The sequence below is a fragment of the Ranitomeya imitator genome, chromosome 5, assembly GCF_032444005.1.
Source record: "Ranitomeya imitator isolate aRanImi1 chromosome 5, aRanImi1.pri, whole genome shotgun sequence".
NCBI lineage: Eukaryota > Metazoa > Chordata > Amphibia > Anura > Dendrobatidae > Ranitomeya > Ranitomeya imitator.
In genome coordinates, this window is record NC_091286.1 from 221782777 (window position 1) to 221799581 (window position 16805).

At 41.8% G+C, this 16805-nt stretch overlaps 1 protein-coding gene across 2 annotated transcripts in view; it reads right to left on the reverse strand.

Moving 5' to 3' along the window:
• SYTL3 (synaptotagmin like 3) overlaps positions 1 to 16805 on the reverse strand; it is a 321014-nt gene that overhangs the window by 45822 nt on the left and 258387 nt on the right. For both annotated transcript variants that reach the window (XM_069725923.1, XM_069725924.1), the window contains exons 13-15: positions 5719 to 5830; positions 4874 to 4979; positions 4584 to 4780 (exon numbers count right to left, since the gene is read on the reverse strand). In XM_069725923.1, coding sequence (XP_069582024.1) covers positions 4584 to 4780; positions 4874 to 4979; positions 5719 to 5830 — 415 coding nt within the window. The remainder of the gene's footprint in view (positions 1 to 4583; positions 4781 to 4873; positions 4980 to 5718; positions 5831 to 16805) is intronic.

Consider the following 16805-nt stretch of genomic DNA (forward strand, 5'->3'; position numbering starts at 1 on the left):
CATAAAGGTTGATGGCCCCCATAAGAAGCTCCATTGGATAATATGCCCCATATGCTGCTCCATAAAGGTTGATGGCCCCATAAGATGCTCCATAGCATAATATGCCCCACATGCTGCTCCATAAAGGTTCATGACCCCCATAAGATGTTCCATAGCTTAATATGCCCCGTATGCTGCTCCATAAAGGTTGATGGCCCCATAAAATGCTCCATAGCATAATATGCCCCGTATGCTGCTCCATAAAGGTTGATGGCCCCCATAAGAAGCTCTATAGCATAATATGCCTCAGATGCTGCTCCATAAAGGTTGATGGCCCAATAAGATGCTCTATAGCATAATATGCCTCGTATGCTGCTCTATAAAGGTTGATGGCCCCATAAGATGCTCCATAGCATAATATGCCCCATATGCTGCTCCATAAAGGTTGATGGCCCCATAAGATGCTCCATAGCATAATATTCCCCAGATGCTGCTCCATAAAGGTTGATGGCCCCATAAGATGCTCTATAGCATAATATGCCTCATATGCTGCTCCATAAAGGTTGATGGCCTCGTAAGAGGCTCCATAGCATAATATGCCCCGTATGCTGCTCCATAAAGGTTCATGGCCTCGTTAGATGCTCCATAGCATAATATGCCCCACATGCTGCTCCATAAAGGTTGATGGCCCCATAAGATGCTCCATAGCATAATATGCCCCACATGCTGCTCCATAAAGGTTGATGGCCCCCATAAGATGCTCCAGAGCATAATATGCCCCGTATGCTGCTCCATAAAGGTTGATGGCCCCATAAGATGCTCCATAGCATAATATGCCCCGTATGCTGCTCCATAAAGGTTGATGGCCCCAAAAGATGCTCCATAGCATAATATGCCCCAGATGCTGCTCTATAAAGGTTGATGGCTCAATAAGATGCTCTATAGCATAATATGCCTCATATGCTGCTCCATAAAGGTTGATGGCCCCATATGCTGCTCCATAAAGGTTGATGGCCCCATAAGATGCTCCATAGCATAATATGCCCCATATGCTGCTCCATAAAAGTTGATGGCCCCATAAGATGCTCCATAGCATAATATGCCCCATATGCTGCTCCATAAAGGTTGATGGCCCCATAAGAAGCTCCATAGCATTATATGCTCAATATGCTGCTCCATAAAGGTTGATGGCCCCATAAGATGCTCCATAGCCTAATATGCCCCATATGCTGCTCCATAAAGGTTGATGGCCCCCACAAGAAGCTCCATAGCATAATATGCCCCGTATGCTGCTGCGATTAAAAAAAAAATGACATACTTCTCATCGCTGGGAGCCAAGTGTCAGGGGCCTGAGCAGGCAAGGACACCGGCGTGCTATGGGGGTCAGGTGCCAGAGTCTCCGTTGGCTCAGGCCCCCGGCACTTGCGATATTCACCTGTCCCCTTTCCACCGCCGCACGCCGCTGTGTCTTTCGGGTCTTCTGGCTGTGACTTTTCAGGCAAAGGGTGCGCACTAAACAAATCATCGCGCCCTCTGACCTGAACATCACAGTCAGAGGAAGCGGAAGACACAGCGCGGTGGTGGAACGGGGACAGGTGAATATAGCATGGCTCACCCTCCCGCGTCATACTCACCCTCCTGGCACGTCCCTGCTTCTCCGTCGTCCCGGGCCGGCAGCTCCTTCCAGTGCAGAGCGGTCACATGGTACCGCTCATGAAAGTAATGAATATGCGAGCCACGCTTATGGGAGTGGAGTCGCATCCATATTCATTACTTTAATGAGCGTTACCACATGCGTTCAGTGCTTACGCATACCGCGATCTCCTGGGCCACAATCCTCATCCCCAGATACGTAACCCTGTGGGGTCCAGACTGCGCAGGCGCGTTGCGCTTGTACAGTCTATAAAGGCTTCAGACAGAGTGATGCTCCTAGCTATATATATATATATATATATATATATATATATATATATATATATTTTTTTTTTTTTTTTCCCTGGACTAAGCTATGTGGTAGTTAACAATGGAATGATGTTAAAGATATATACACTTGGAACAGTGTCTTGCATTTAATATTCCACACTCAAGCAATCCTATGATTATTCACAAATGAGTAACAATGTAAACCCCTGAACAGTGGTTTTGTATTCTATATAAAAGTAAAAGCACAGTTATCATTGAAAATATCTATACATGGATTAATAACCATAAATCTGAGGTATTCTTCTATGGACGATACTGTATGGTGACTACATAGAAGGATTCATCATAGTCCTCTTGTAGATTATGAGCCACGTAATGTTTCTATCTTATAGCCCTATGGGAATTTAGTCTTCATTTACCAATTATCTCTTTTTTTCTACAAATGCTGTATCTTTACAAACTAATGGTCCATTATATATGATATACAGTATACATTATCCGTATCTTCACTTGTTTGCACTTTATATTGGCCATCATCCCCTCCTTTTTGTTTTCCTAGTATTTGGCAGCGCTAGGAGGGACAGACGTTGATGAGTGGGGGTGTCAAATTCGTTTCTGGTAGAGTGCCAACCTCCACAACCAGGTAGGGATTCCACAGGGACAGACTATAGCAAATTTCCTCCCTCCTCATTAGTATGTGAAAATCCAGTACTGATTATATACACACGTGATCAAAATTGTCTGACTTTCATTTGTTCATTTTCATAGATCTTTTCTTTTGTCAGATTCAAGTTATTTCTGTGACCATTGTGGGTTTTTCTGTTATTAAACAAGGGGTACCAACAATTTTGATCACGTCTGTATTGTAATTGACTAACCTACTGGTTGGTATCAGTCAATTGTTTTTTTGATGGACTGGCTTCCCATAGCTACACTTAGCTACATCCTGCTTACACACTGATAGGTCTTTCTGTCCACAAATCCTATATAGGGCCTGTTAGGGTTAGAAGGGAGAGCCGCCATTGATCAGGGGCCCCACTTGTGCAGTACTAGGGTGCCAACCTCCACTGGTAGGTAGGGTTGTTCAGCAGTAGAACAGGGCTAGGCACCACCCCCTGGCTCCTCTGTCTTGTCTTTGATTACAACTTTTTTTTTATACCCTTGCTTGTGGTTTTTGGTCATTTGCACTTTTGGTATTTTTAGATTGATTAATAAAAGTTATATTTTATTATATTTTGTGAATATTCCTGAGTGTAGAGTAGTGACATTAATGCTAGCCAGAACCAGCAATCGAGCAGTGCTTGCAAGCTGTGTAACAAGCTTGCACTCTTTACTTAGGAAACCGGCCACCTCTTATAGATTGTAAAGATGGCCGGCAACCTTGGCAAAAAGTTGAAGATTATAAAATTAAAAACTCCTCGATTTTCTTTTTTGCACTTTGCAATATTACCCTTGTAACAAGATTACACAACCCCAATAACGCTTCTGCACAAATCACTGTACAGCTCAGGTGTCATTCAGACACATGTTTTATCTATGTTTTTTACAGATATAACATATACTTTATTATCTACGTGGATGTTCACATCTGTTGAGTTTTTTGTGGACATTGAATATCCTAGCAAAAATAGAGACTTGTCTGTTTTTGATCTTGGTCACAGATCAAACTCACCAATACAAGTTATGGATTCCATCCGTGTGCTGTCCTATTATTTTTATTCTGTTTAATGAGAAGCTTGAATTTATTTTTTTTGCATAAAATAACAGATACTCTTGCACCCCTCCAATCTATTCTAAAATCTGCTGCCCGACTAATCCACCTATCCCCCCGCTATTCCCCAGCTTCTCCCCTCTGTCAATCCCTTCACTGGCTCCCGATTGCCCAGAGACTCCAGTACAAAAGCCTAACCATGACATACAAAGCCATCCACAACCTGTCTCCTCCATACATCTGTGACCTCGTCTCCCGGTACTTTCCTGCACGCAACCTCTGATCCTCACAAGATCTCCTTCTCTATTCCCCTCTTATCTCCTCTTCCCACAATTGCATACAACATTTCTCTCGCGCATCACCCCTACTCTGGAACTCTCTACCACAACATATCAGACTCTCACCTACCATCGAAACCTTCAAAAAGAGCCTGAAGACCCACCTCTTCCGACAAGCCTATAACCTGCAGTAACCACCGATCGACCAAACCGCTGCATGACCAGCTCTATCCTCACATACTGTATCCTCACCCATCCCTTGTAGATTGTGAGCCCTCGCGGGCAGGGTCCTCTCTCCTCGTGTACCAGTTATGACTTGTATTGTTTAAGATTATTGTACTTGCTTTTATTATGTATACCCCTCCTTACATGTAAAGCGCCATGGAATAAATGGCGCTATAACAATAAATAATAATAATAATAATATGACAATGATGGCAATAATGAACACACAGACCAAGAAAGGATGAAAATTAGATCCAGCTGACCACATTCCGACTAGACATGGGAGGCCTCAGAGAATCCTGACAGCACATGCTGTGTGCAATGTGAGGATTAACAAGTCTGACGTCACAGAGAATGATTGCAGATTTTTCACGATAAACCTAAGCAACCCGTTTAATGTCAAAGACCATGTACACACCTTGTTTTTCTCCACATTTTGGGGTATATGTGAAATGATTATACTCCACCTGTGCTCAATCTGCTTCCACCAAGAAATCGCTCATTCAATCCTTGATCCCATACAGTTAGATCCAGTCGAGACATCCTGAGATCACTTGGATTTTCTAAGTTGTAGATGATTGTGTGATTCCATTCTGGGCAAGGTTGTCTTCTCAATACCGGAGTCCTTTGCTTTATGTCTTGTTTATTTGGAAGGACCAGACAACTAGTCAAATCAATAAACAGACAAAAGTATGTAATTTTTTCTACCCATCTGGAATAAAAAAAGTTGAACATAAAGATCTGCTAACTTACTTGCCTCTTAACAAAAGGACTCAGAAACCCATCTGGTCTCAATGCCAAATTTCTGGCACTTTTAATGATAATATGGAGCTGGACCACTTCATATTGTTTTACATCTGAGCCTGTTCCATTGAAAAAGGAAATAAAAGTAGTATATTCTATTATACTAGTGAATCATATTCTCTACCCGTTCCCAAACTGAAATGTCACAAAACGTCCTGGACAGGGGTTGATAAACTCATATCGTAAAGAGTGGAAAAAACAAAAAACGTGAGAATTACTATACATTTTTTAGACCACATCACCTTCCCAAAAAAATGCAATAAAAAGTGATCAAAGTGGTATGTGTACTCCATATTGGTATCAATAAAAATGTTGGCTCATTAAGGAAAAAAAAAATCGTAACTCAACCCTTCCATCAACAGAAAAATAAAACTGCTACAGGTCTCGAAATCTGGCTACACAAAACCAAAGCCTTTTTATTTTTACAAAGTTCTGAATTTTTCATAATTTAAATTTAAAATATTTGGTATCAACATAGCCATAGTGACATGGAGAATCATGTTTCAAGGTCATTCTAGCTGAGCAATGAAGACTATAAAAACAAAACCCAAAAAATAAAGACGTAATCAGGGTTGTTTCACCATTTTATTTTTGGAAATTTTGTTCCCATTTTTTTAGTATGTCATATGGTAAAATAAATGGTGTTATTCAAAGCTACAACTTGTCCTTCAAAAAAAAAGCTCTCATATGGCTATGTTGATGGAAAAATAAAGTTATGGCTCGTGGCTGAAAGTGAAGAAATGAATGAAAACGCAAAAATGAAATAATTACTGGTCATTAAAGAACTAAGCTTCTTACCATCTGACATATGCTCATACAGAAATGTTCTGGAAACTGGAGGTATCTCAAGCCTGATTCTCATACATAACTCCCCATGATATTGCAATAACAGCGCTTCAGTCTTTTTTGGCTATAGAGACAATTGAGAGATTCATTAGGACTGGTGCAGTGGAAATGTCAAAAGGAACCTGTGATTGAGATTTTTTTTTTTTTTGCTTCTATGTTTTTTTTTATTACAAATAAGTACAATTTGAACCTAAACATACAAGCAGTATACTGTATAGCACCCATTAAAGGCAATAATAAATCTCGTTATTGGGGCTCCCCCTGTTGGCAGGATATTGATAATGTTTGTGGATTAAATATGTGACTTCAGATTTTGTGTTTTACTGAGCCTGATGAAGAGACCTGAGCAGTCTCGAAAGCTTGCAATTAGTTACCATCTTTTCAGTTAGCCATTAAAAGGCATCAACCACTGAGGACTCTCAAATTATTTTTTTAAACTGTCTTTATTGAACAATAGACATAGATTACGCAGATTGTAAAGAAACATCAGAAAAACATCTGATAAGTGAGATTTCACAATACTTTGACAGTTATTTACAATTTTAAAAAAACACTGTCTAATCCCCCACCCTGAACTCTCAAATTTTAATGTTTTTCTATCTACTGGCTAACACGGTATAGTATGAATATGACCGGTTTCACACGTCAGTGGCTCCGGTACGTGAGGTGACAGTTTCCTCACGTACCGGAGACACTGACTCACGTGGACACAACCGTGTGTCCGTGTGCAAAACACGGAGACATGTCAGTGTTCGTGGGAGCACACGGATTACACGGACCCATTAAGGTTAATGGGTCCGTGTAAAACACGTACCGCACCCGGACGCTGTCCGTGTGCAGTCCGTGTGCCGTGCAGGAGACAGTGCTACAGTAAGCGCTGTCCCCCCAGCGTGGTGCTCCCTCGCAGCTTCCTCTCAGCGCCAGCTTCTCCTGTATGAGCGGTTACGTGGTGCCGCCGATTACAGTCATGAATATGCGGCTCAACCTCCCATAGGGGGACTGTAATGGGCGGCACCACGTGACCACTCATACAGGAGAAGGTGCGGCGCGGAGAGGATGCTTCGAGGGAGCCGGGGGAGTATTTTAGTAACAGCGGGTGGGCGCCCAGAGGGGGGGAGGGGACAGGGATCTTTATTTTAAACACGGAAAAAAAAAAAAAGGATTTTTCATATCTTCTCTCTAGCGAATGCTGCTGGAGAGAAGATATGAATGGCGGCTTCAGCACCAGATGCAGGGGACAGCGCTTATCTCTAGCGCTGTCTCCTGCACGCTCCGTGTGGTACCCAGTCGGCACACGGGCGGCACATGGCTGCCGCACGTGTGCCACACTGATGTTCACGGTAAGCACACGGAGACACGGACACGGATAATTCCGGTACCGATTTTTCCGGTACCGGAATTATCTGGACGTGTGAGACTGGCCTGAAGTAGTTGATGATGTGGTCTCATGTGAAATTTGGTCACTGAATAAAATATCATATTATTAGAAGGTGTTATGTGGGGACAGAGAAAAAAAATCAGTATGGAAATTGTAATATAAATTTTTTTGTGATATATTCCTTCTTTTCCTAATAATAATGATTACAAGATGAGTAAACAATCTTCAGAAAAAAAAGCCAAACCTGGAGCAGTGTATGTATTAGGCCTCATTCACACAATGTTCAGGATCAGTATTTTTATGACAAAAACAGGAGTGTCTCCAAAAAAAAGAACAGGTATCAATCTTTTAATTATAGTTTTTCTCTGTAAATTCCACTTCTGGCTTTGGCATACACTGATACTAACATACTGTCGTGTGAATGAGCCTTTACTACATATAATTAAAAAAAACACCACCTAATATGGAACCAAAATGAACATACACATAAGTAAAAAGCAATAATGCATATAAATAACATAGGGTACATAGTAAACACTGGTTTACTAAAAGCCATCCCACCAGCAACAAGGTGGCCCCAATCAGGATGGTCTTAACCTCTAGTAATAAAATCTTACCACGTGTCAAAGTGACCTCAATGTGAATAGTGGCCGAGTAGGATCGGGGTTTAACTATGCTCAGTCCTGCTCGGCTCTTATTCACATTGAGGTAAGTTTAGACTCATGGTAAAATTTTAATACTAGAGGTTAGAACCGTCCCGACTGGGTACACCTTGGCGCTGGTGAAATGGCTTTTACGCTGTGCTTTGATCAAAAACAGCATTTACTTAGTACCCTATGTTATTTATATGCACCAATGCTTTTTCTTACTTACAGCAGGGTATATGTTCATTTCATTTTTAGTTTAGGCTTTGTTTGTTTAATGGCCAGTGTGAACATGCTACTTCAAGTTGCATGTATATCAATTTATACTCCAGTTCATTTATTTTGGTTTTACGTATAATAAATAGTATCAAGCAAAATGGGGGAGGGGCAGAGTAGAAAATTAATCTCCAATTCCAGTAGGAATAAAGACATACTATGTTCAGTGTAACTAGCAAACTGTGAGAAATTTTATAACACATAACCTTTAACCCCTTCCCGACCTTTGACGCCACGTAGGCGTCATGAAAGTCGGTGCCAATTTGACCTGTGACGCCTATAGAGGGATTGCGTCCCTGCAGATCGGGTGAAAGGGTTAACTCCAATTTCACCTGATCTGCAGGGACAGGGGGAGTGGCTTCATCCCCCCCGTGGCTACGATCGCTCTGATTGGCTGTTGAAAGTGAAACTGCCAATCAGAGCGATTTGTAATATTTCACCTAAAAAAACTGGTGAAATATTACAATCCAGCCATAGCCGATGCTGCAATATCATCGGCCATGGCTGGAAACCTTGATGTGCCCCCCCCCCCAACGCCACCGATCTCCTCCACAGTCCTCCGTCCTGTGCTCCGCTCCCCTCCGTCGTCCTATCTGCTCCCCTGTCCTCCTGCCCACTCCCCCGTGCTCCAATGCCAGCCCCTGTCCTCCGATCCACCCCCATGCTCCTTTCTCCCACCTCATACCGAGACTCCTGGTGTCCGTCCGTCTTTTCCATGGGCGCCGCCATCTTCCAAAATGGTGGGCGCATGCGCAGTGTGCCCGCCGAATCTGCCGGCCAGCAGATTCGTTCCAGGTATATTTTGATCACTGTGATATAACCTATCACAGTGATCAAAATAAAAAAAATAGTAAATGACCCCCCCCCCCCTTTATCACCCCCATAGGTAGGGACAATAATAAAATAAAGAAAATATTTTTTTTTTCCACTAGGGTTAGGGTTAGATCTAGGGTGAGGGCTAGGGTTAGGGAGAGGGCTAGGGTTGGGGTTAGGGCTAGGGTTAGGGTATGTGCACACGGTGCGGATTTGGCTGCGGATCCGCAACGGATTGGCCGCGGATCCGCAGCGGATTGTCCGCTGCGAATTCTTAGCAGTTTTCCATCAGATTTACAGTACCAATAGACCTGACAGAATAACAAATCTGCAGGTGGTTGGGCATTTAGGAAATAGCGACCACAATATTGTGCAGTTTCACCTGTCTTTCACTAGGGGGACTTGTCAGGGAGTCACAAAAACATTGAACTTTAGGAAGGCAAAGTTTGAACAGCTTAGAGATGCCCTTAATCTGGTAGACTGGGACAATATCCTCAGAAATGAGAATACAGATAATAAATGGGAAATGTTTAAGAACATCCTAAATAGGCAGTGTAAGCGGTTTATACCTTGTGGGAATAAAAGGACTAGAAATAGGAAAAACCCAATGTGGCTAAACAAAGAAGTAAGACAGGCAATTAACAGTAAAAAGAAAGCATTTGCACTACTAAAGCAGGATGGCACCATTGAAGCTCTAAAAAACTATAGGGAGAAAAATACTTTATCTAAAAAACTAATTAAAGCTGCCAAAAAGGAAACAGAGAAGCACATTGCTAAGGAGAGTAAAACTAATCCCAAACTGTTCTTCAACTATATCAATAGTAAAAGAATAAAAACTGAAAATGTAGGCCCCTTAAAAAATAGTGAGGAAAGAATGGTTGTAGATGACGAGGAAAAAGCTAACATATTAAACACCTTCTTCTCCACGGTATTCACGGTGGAAAATGAAATGCTAGGTGAAATCCCAAGAAACAATGAAAACCCTATATTAAGGGTCACCAATCTAACCCAAGAAGAGGTGCGAAACCGGCTAAATAAGATTAAAATAGATAAATCTCCGGGTCCGGATGGCATACACCCACGAGTACTAAGAGAACTAAGTAACGTAATAGATAAACCATTATTTCTTATTTTTAGTGACTCTATAGCGACAGGGTCTGTTCCGCAGGACTGGCGCATAGCAAATGTGGTGCCAATATTCAAAAAGGGCTCTAAAAGTGAACCTGGAAATTATAGGCCAGTAAGTCTAACCTCTATTGTTGGTAAAATATTTGAAGGGTTTCTGAGGGATGTTATTCTGGATTATCTCAATGAGAATAACTGTTTAACTCCATATCAGCATGGGTTTATGAGAAATCGCTCCTGTCAAACCAATCTAATCAGTTTTTATGAAGAGGTAAGCTATAGACTGGACCACGGTGAGTCATTGGACGTGGTATATCTCGATTTTTCCAAAGCGTTTGATACCGTGCCGCACAAGAGGTTGGTACACAAAATGAGAATGCTTGGTCTGGGGGAAAATGTGTGTAAATGGGTTAGTAACTGGCTTAGTGATAGAAAGCAGAGGGTGGTTATAAATGGTATAGTCTCTAACTGGGTCGCTGTGACCAGTGGGGTACCGCAGGGGTCAGTATTGGGACCTGTTCTCTTCAACATATTCATTAATGATCTGGTAGAAGGTTTACACAGTAAAATATCGATATTTGCAGATGATACAAAACTATGTAAAGCAGTTAATACAAGAGAAGATAGTATTCTGCTACAGATGGATCTGGATAAGTTGGAAACTTGGGCTGAAAGGTGGCAGATGAGGTTTAACAATGATAAATGTAAGGTTATACACATGGGAAGAAGGAATCAATATCACCATTACACACTGAACGGGAAACCACTGGGTAAATCTGACAGGGAGAAGGACTTGGGGATCCTAGTTAATGATAAACTTACCTGGAGCAGCCAGTGCCAGGCAGCAGCTGCCAAGGCAAACAGGATCATGGGGTGCATTAAAAGAGGTCTGGATACACATGATGAGAGCATTATACTGCCTCTGTACAAATCCCTAGTTAGACCGCACATGGAGTACTGTGTCCAGTTTTGGGCACCGGTGCTCAGGAAGGATATAATGGAACTAGAGAGAGTACAAAGGAGGGCAACAAAATTAATAAAGGGGATGGGAGAACTACAATACCCACATAGATTAGCGAAATTAGGATTATTTAGTCTAGAAAAAAGACGACTGAGGGGCGATCTAATAACCATGTATAAGTATATAAGGGGACAATACAAATATCTCGCTGAGGATCTGTTTATACCAAGGAAGGTGACGGGCACAAGGGGGCATTCTTTGCGTCTGGAGGAGAGAAGGTTTTTCCACCAACATAGAAGAGGATTCTTTACTGTTAGGGCAGTGAGAATCTGGAATTGCTTGCCTGAGGAGGTGGTGATGACGAACTCAGTCGAGGGGTTCAAGAGAGGCCTGGATGTCTTCCTGGAGCAGAACAATATTGTATCATACAATTATTAGGTTCTGTAGAAGGACGTAGATCTGGGTATTTATTATGATGGAATATAGGCTGAACTGGATGGACAAATGTCTTTTTTCGGCCTTACTAACTATGTTACTATGTTACTATGTTACCATGTAAACCTATGGAAAACCAAATCCGCTGTGCCCATAGTGCGGAAAATACCGTGCGAAAACGCGTTGTATTTTTCACAGCATGTCAATTTTCTGCGGATTCCGCAGCGTTTTACACCTGTTCCTCAATAGGAATCCGCAGGTGAAATCCGCACAAAAAAACACTGGAAATCCACTGTAAATCCGCAGGTAAAACGCAGTGCCTTTTACCTGTGGATTTTTTAAAAATCGTGCGGAAAAATCTCACACGAATCCGCAACGTGGGCACATAGCCTTAGGGTTAGGGTTGGAATTAGGGCTAGGGTTGGAAATAAGGTTAAGATTAAGCTTGTGGTTAGGGTTATGGATAGGGTTAGGGGTGTTTTGGGGTTAAAGTTATGGTTAGGGTTGGGATTAGGGTTAGGGTTGGGATTAGGGTTAGGGTTAGGGTTGGGATTAGGGTTAGGGATGTGTTGGGGTTAGGGTTGTGGTTAGGGGTGTGTTGGGGTTAGGGTTGTGATTAGGGTTATGGCTACAGTTGGGATAAGGGTTAGGGGTGTTTTGGGGTTAGTGTGGAAGTTAGAATTGAGGGGTTTCCACTTTTTAGGCACATCAGGGGTCTCCAAACGCAACATGGCGCCACCATTGATTCTAGCCAATCTTGCGTTCAAAAAGTCAAATGGTGCTCCCTCCCTTCCGAGCCCTGACGTGCGCCCAAACAGTGGTTTACCCCACATATGGGGTACCAGCGTACTCAGAACAAACTGGGCAACAACTATTGGGGTCCAATTTCTCCTGTTACCCTTGCAAAAATAAAAAAATTGCTTGCTAAAACATAATTTTTAAGGAAAGAAAAATTATTTTTCATTTTCACGGCTCTGCGTTATAAACTTCTGTGAAGCACTTGGGGGTTGAAAGTGCTCACCACACATCTAGATAAGTTCTTTGGGGGGTCTATTTTCCAAAATGGGGTCACTTGTGGGGGGTTTCTACTGTATAGGCACATCAGGGGCTCTGCAAATGCAACGTGACGCCCGCAGACCATTCCATCAAAGTCTGCATTTCAAAACATCACTACTTCCTTTTCGAGCCCCGACGTGTACCCAAACAGTGGTTTACCCCCACATATGGGGTATCATCGTACTCACGACAAACTGGGAAACAAATATTGGGGTCCAATTTCTCCTGTTACCCTTGTGAAAATAAAAAATTGCTTGCTAAAACATCTTTTTTGAGGAAAGAAAAATGATTTTTTTATTTTCACGGCTCTGCGTTGTAAACTTCTATGAAGCACTTGGGGGTTCAAAGTGCTCACCACATATCTAGATAAGTTCCTTTGGGGGCCTAGTTTCCAAAATGGGGTCACTTGTGGTTTTTTTTTACTGTTTAGGCACATCAGAGGCTCTGCAAACGCAACGTGATGCCCGCAGACCATTCCATCAAAGTCTGCATTTCAAAAGTCACTACTTCCCTTCTGAGCCCCGACGTGTGCCCAAACAGTGGTTCCCCCCCACATATGGGACATGAGCGTACTCAGGACAAACTGGACAACAACTCTTGGGGTCCAATTTCTCCTGTTACTCTTGTGAAAATAAAAAATTGCAGACTAAAATATAATTTTTGAGGAAAGAAAAATGATTTTTTTATTTTCACGGCTCTGCGTTATAAACTTTCATGAAGCACTTGGGGGTTTAAAGTGGTCACTGCACATCTAGATTAGTTCCATGGGAGGTCTAGTTTCCAAAATGGGGTCACATGTGGGGGAGCTCCAATGTTTAGGCACACAGGGGCTCTCCAAATGCGACATGGTGTCCGCTAACGATTGGAGCTAATTTTTGCATTCAAAAGGCCCAAACAGTGGTTTACCCCCACATGTGAGGTATCAGTGTACTCAGGAGAAATTGCCCAATAAATTTTAGGATCCATTTTATCCTGTTGTCCATGTGGAAATGAACAAATTGAGGCTAAATGAAATTTTTTGTGAAAAAAAAGTACTTTTTCATTTTTTCGGATCAATTTGTGAAGCACTTGGGGGTTCAAAGTATTCACTATGCATCTAGATAAGTTCCTTGGGGGGGTCTAGTTTCGAAAATGGGGTCACATGTGGGGGAGCTCCAATGTTTAGGCACACAGGGGCTCTCCAAACGCGACATTGTGTCCGCTAACGATTGGAGCTAATTTTTCATTCAAAAGTCAAATGGCGCTCCTTCCCTTCCGAGCCTTGCCATGTGTACAAACAGTGGTTTGTGACCACATATGAGGTATTGGTGTACTCAGGAGAAATTGCCCAACACATTGTAGGATCCATTTTATCCTGTTGCCCATGTGAAAATGAAAAAACAGGCTAAAATAAATTTTTTGTGAAAAAAAGTACTTTTTCATTTTTACGGATCAATTTGTGAAGCACCTGGGGATTCAAAGTGCTCACTATGCATCTAGATAAGCTCCTTGGGGGGTCTAGTTTCCAAAATGGGGTCACTTGTGGGGGAGGTCCAATGTTTAGGCACACAGGGGCTCTCCAAACGCGACATGGTGTCCGCTAAAGATTGGAGCCAATTTTTCATTGAAAAAGTCAAATGGTGCTCCTTCCCTTCAGAGCCCTGTCGTGTGCCCCGACAGTGGTTCCCCCCCACATATGAGGTATCGGCGTACTCAGGACAAATTGTACAATAACGTTTGCGGTCCAGTTTCTCTTTTTACCCTTGGGAAAATAAAAAAAATGTTGCTAAAACATCATTTTTGTGACTAAAAAGTTAAATGTTCATTTTTTCCTTCCATGTTGCTTCTGCTGCTGTGAAGTACCTGAAGGGTTAATAAACTTCTTGAATGTGGTTTTGAGTACCTTGAGGGGTGCAGTTTTTAGAATGGTGTCATTTTGGGGTATTTTCAGCCATACAGACCCCTCAAACTGACTTCAAATGTGAGGTGGTCCCTAAAAAAAATGGTTTTGTAAATTTTGTTGTAAAAATGAGAAATCGCTGGTCAAATTTTAACCGTTATAACTTCCTAGCAAAAAAAAATTTTGTTTCCAAAATTGTGCTGATGTAAAGTAGACGTGTGGGAAATGTTATTTATTAACTATTTTGTGTCACATAACTCTCTGGTTTAACAGAATAAAAATTCTAAATGTAAAAATTGCGAAATTTTCAAAATTTTCACCAAATTTCCGTTTTTATCACAAATAAACGCAGAATTTATTGACCTAAATTTACCACTAACATGAAGCCCAATATGTCACGAAAAAACAGTCTCAGAACCGTTACGATCCGTTGAAGCGTGCCCGAGTTATTACCTCATAAAGGGACACTGGTCAGAATTGCAAAAAACGGCCAGGTCATTAAGGTCAAAATAGGCTGGGTCATGAAGGGGTTAATATAACCATCGGAAAATGGTCCTTACACGGTTCTGCAAAAAATTACTGCAAAAAACAATAATGTCAGCCTACTATGATACAAGTGGGCAGTAAAACAGAAGGAAAAACTGTCCGCCCATAGAAATGATTGAGAAATAAGAAAATAGACCTCTAGTATTGTATTCTGATGACAGGCACAAATGACAGTGGTTAGTTCTAACCAGGTGGCAATGAATATAATGAAAAATGGATAACACCCATTTATTGTTTGGTGTTTCTTATACAGTTAGGGCCAGAAATATTTGGACAGTGACAAGTTTTGTTATTTTAGCTGTTTACAAAAACATGTTCAGAAATACAATTATATATATAATATGGGCTGAAAGTGCACACTCCCAGCTGCAATATGATAGTTTCCACATCCAAATCGGAGAAAGGGTTTAGGAATCATAGCTCTGTAATGCATAGCGTCCTCTTTTTCAAGGGACCAAAAGTAATTGGACAATGGACTCTAAGGGCTGCAATTAACTCTGAAGGCGTCTCCCTCGTTAACCTGTAATCAATGAAGTAGTTAAAAGGTCAGGGGTGGATTCCAGGTGTGTGGTTTTGCATTTGGAAGCTGTTGCTGTGAGCAGACAACATGCGGTCAAAGGAACTCTCAATTGAGGTGAAGCAGAACATCCTGAGGCTGAAAAAAAAGAAAAAATCCATCAGAGAGATAGCAGACATGCTTGGAGTAGCAAAATCAACAGTTGGGTACATTCTGAGAAAAAAGGAATTGACTGGTGAGCTTGGGAACTCAAAAAGGCCTGGGCGTCCACGGATGACAACAGTGGTGGATGATCACCGCATACTTAATTTGGTGAAGAAGAACCCGTTCACAACATCAACTGAAGTCCAGAACACTCTCAGTGAAGTAGGTGTATCTGTCTCTAAGTCAACAGTAAAGAGAAGACTCCATGACAGTAAATACAAAGGGTTCACATCTAGATGCAAACCATTCATCAATACCAAAAATAGACAGGCCAGAGTTAAATTTGCAGAAAAACACCTCAAGAAGCCAGCTCAGTTCTGGAAAAGTATTCTATGGACAGATGAGACAAAGATCAACCTGTACCAGAATGATGGGAAGAAAAAAGTTTGGAGAAGAAAGGGAACGGCACATGATCCAAGGCACACCACATCCTCTGTAAAACATGGTGGAGGCAACGTGATGGCATGGGCATGCATGGCTTTCAATGGCACTGGGTCACTTGTGTTTATTGATGACATAAGAGCAGACAAGAGTAGCCGGATGAATTCTGAAGTGTACCGGGATATACTTTCAGCCCAGATTCAGCCAAATGCTGCAAAGTTGATTGGACGGCGCTTCATAGTACAGATGGACAATGACCCCAAGCATACATCCAAAGCTACCCAGGAGTTCATGAGTGCCAAAAAGTGGAACATTCTGCAATGGCCAAGTCAATCTCCAGATCTAAACCCAATTGAGCATGCATTTCACTTGCTCAAATCCAGACTTAAGACGGAAAGACCCACAAACAAGCAAGACCTGAAGGCTGCGGCTGTAAAGGCCTAGCAAAGCATTAAGAAGGAGGAAACCCAGCGTTTGGTGATGTCCATGGGTTCCAGACTTAAGGCAGTGATTGCCTCCAAAGGATTTGCAACAAAATATTGAAAATAAAATGTGGAGTGTTTGTAAAGAAATGTGTACAATTCCTACATTTTCTATCAGATATTTTTGTTCAACCCTTCAAATTAAACGTTACAATCTGCACTTGAATTCTGTTGTAGAGGTTTCATTTCAAATCCAATGTGGTGGCATGCAGAGCCCAACTCGCGAAAATTGTGTCACTGTCCAAATATTTCTGGCCCTAACTGTATAAAAGAACTTGTCAATAATATAATCATATATTCATACACATATTCATATTTGATATCAGCTTAAAATGTAAAAAG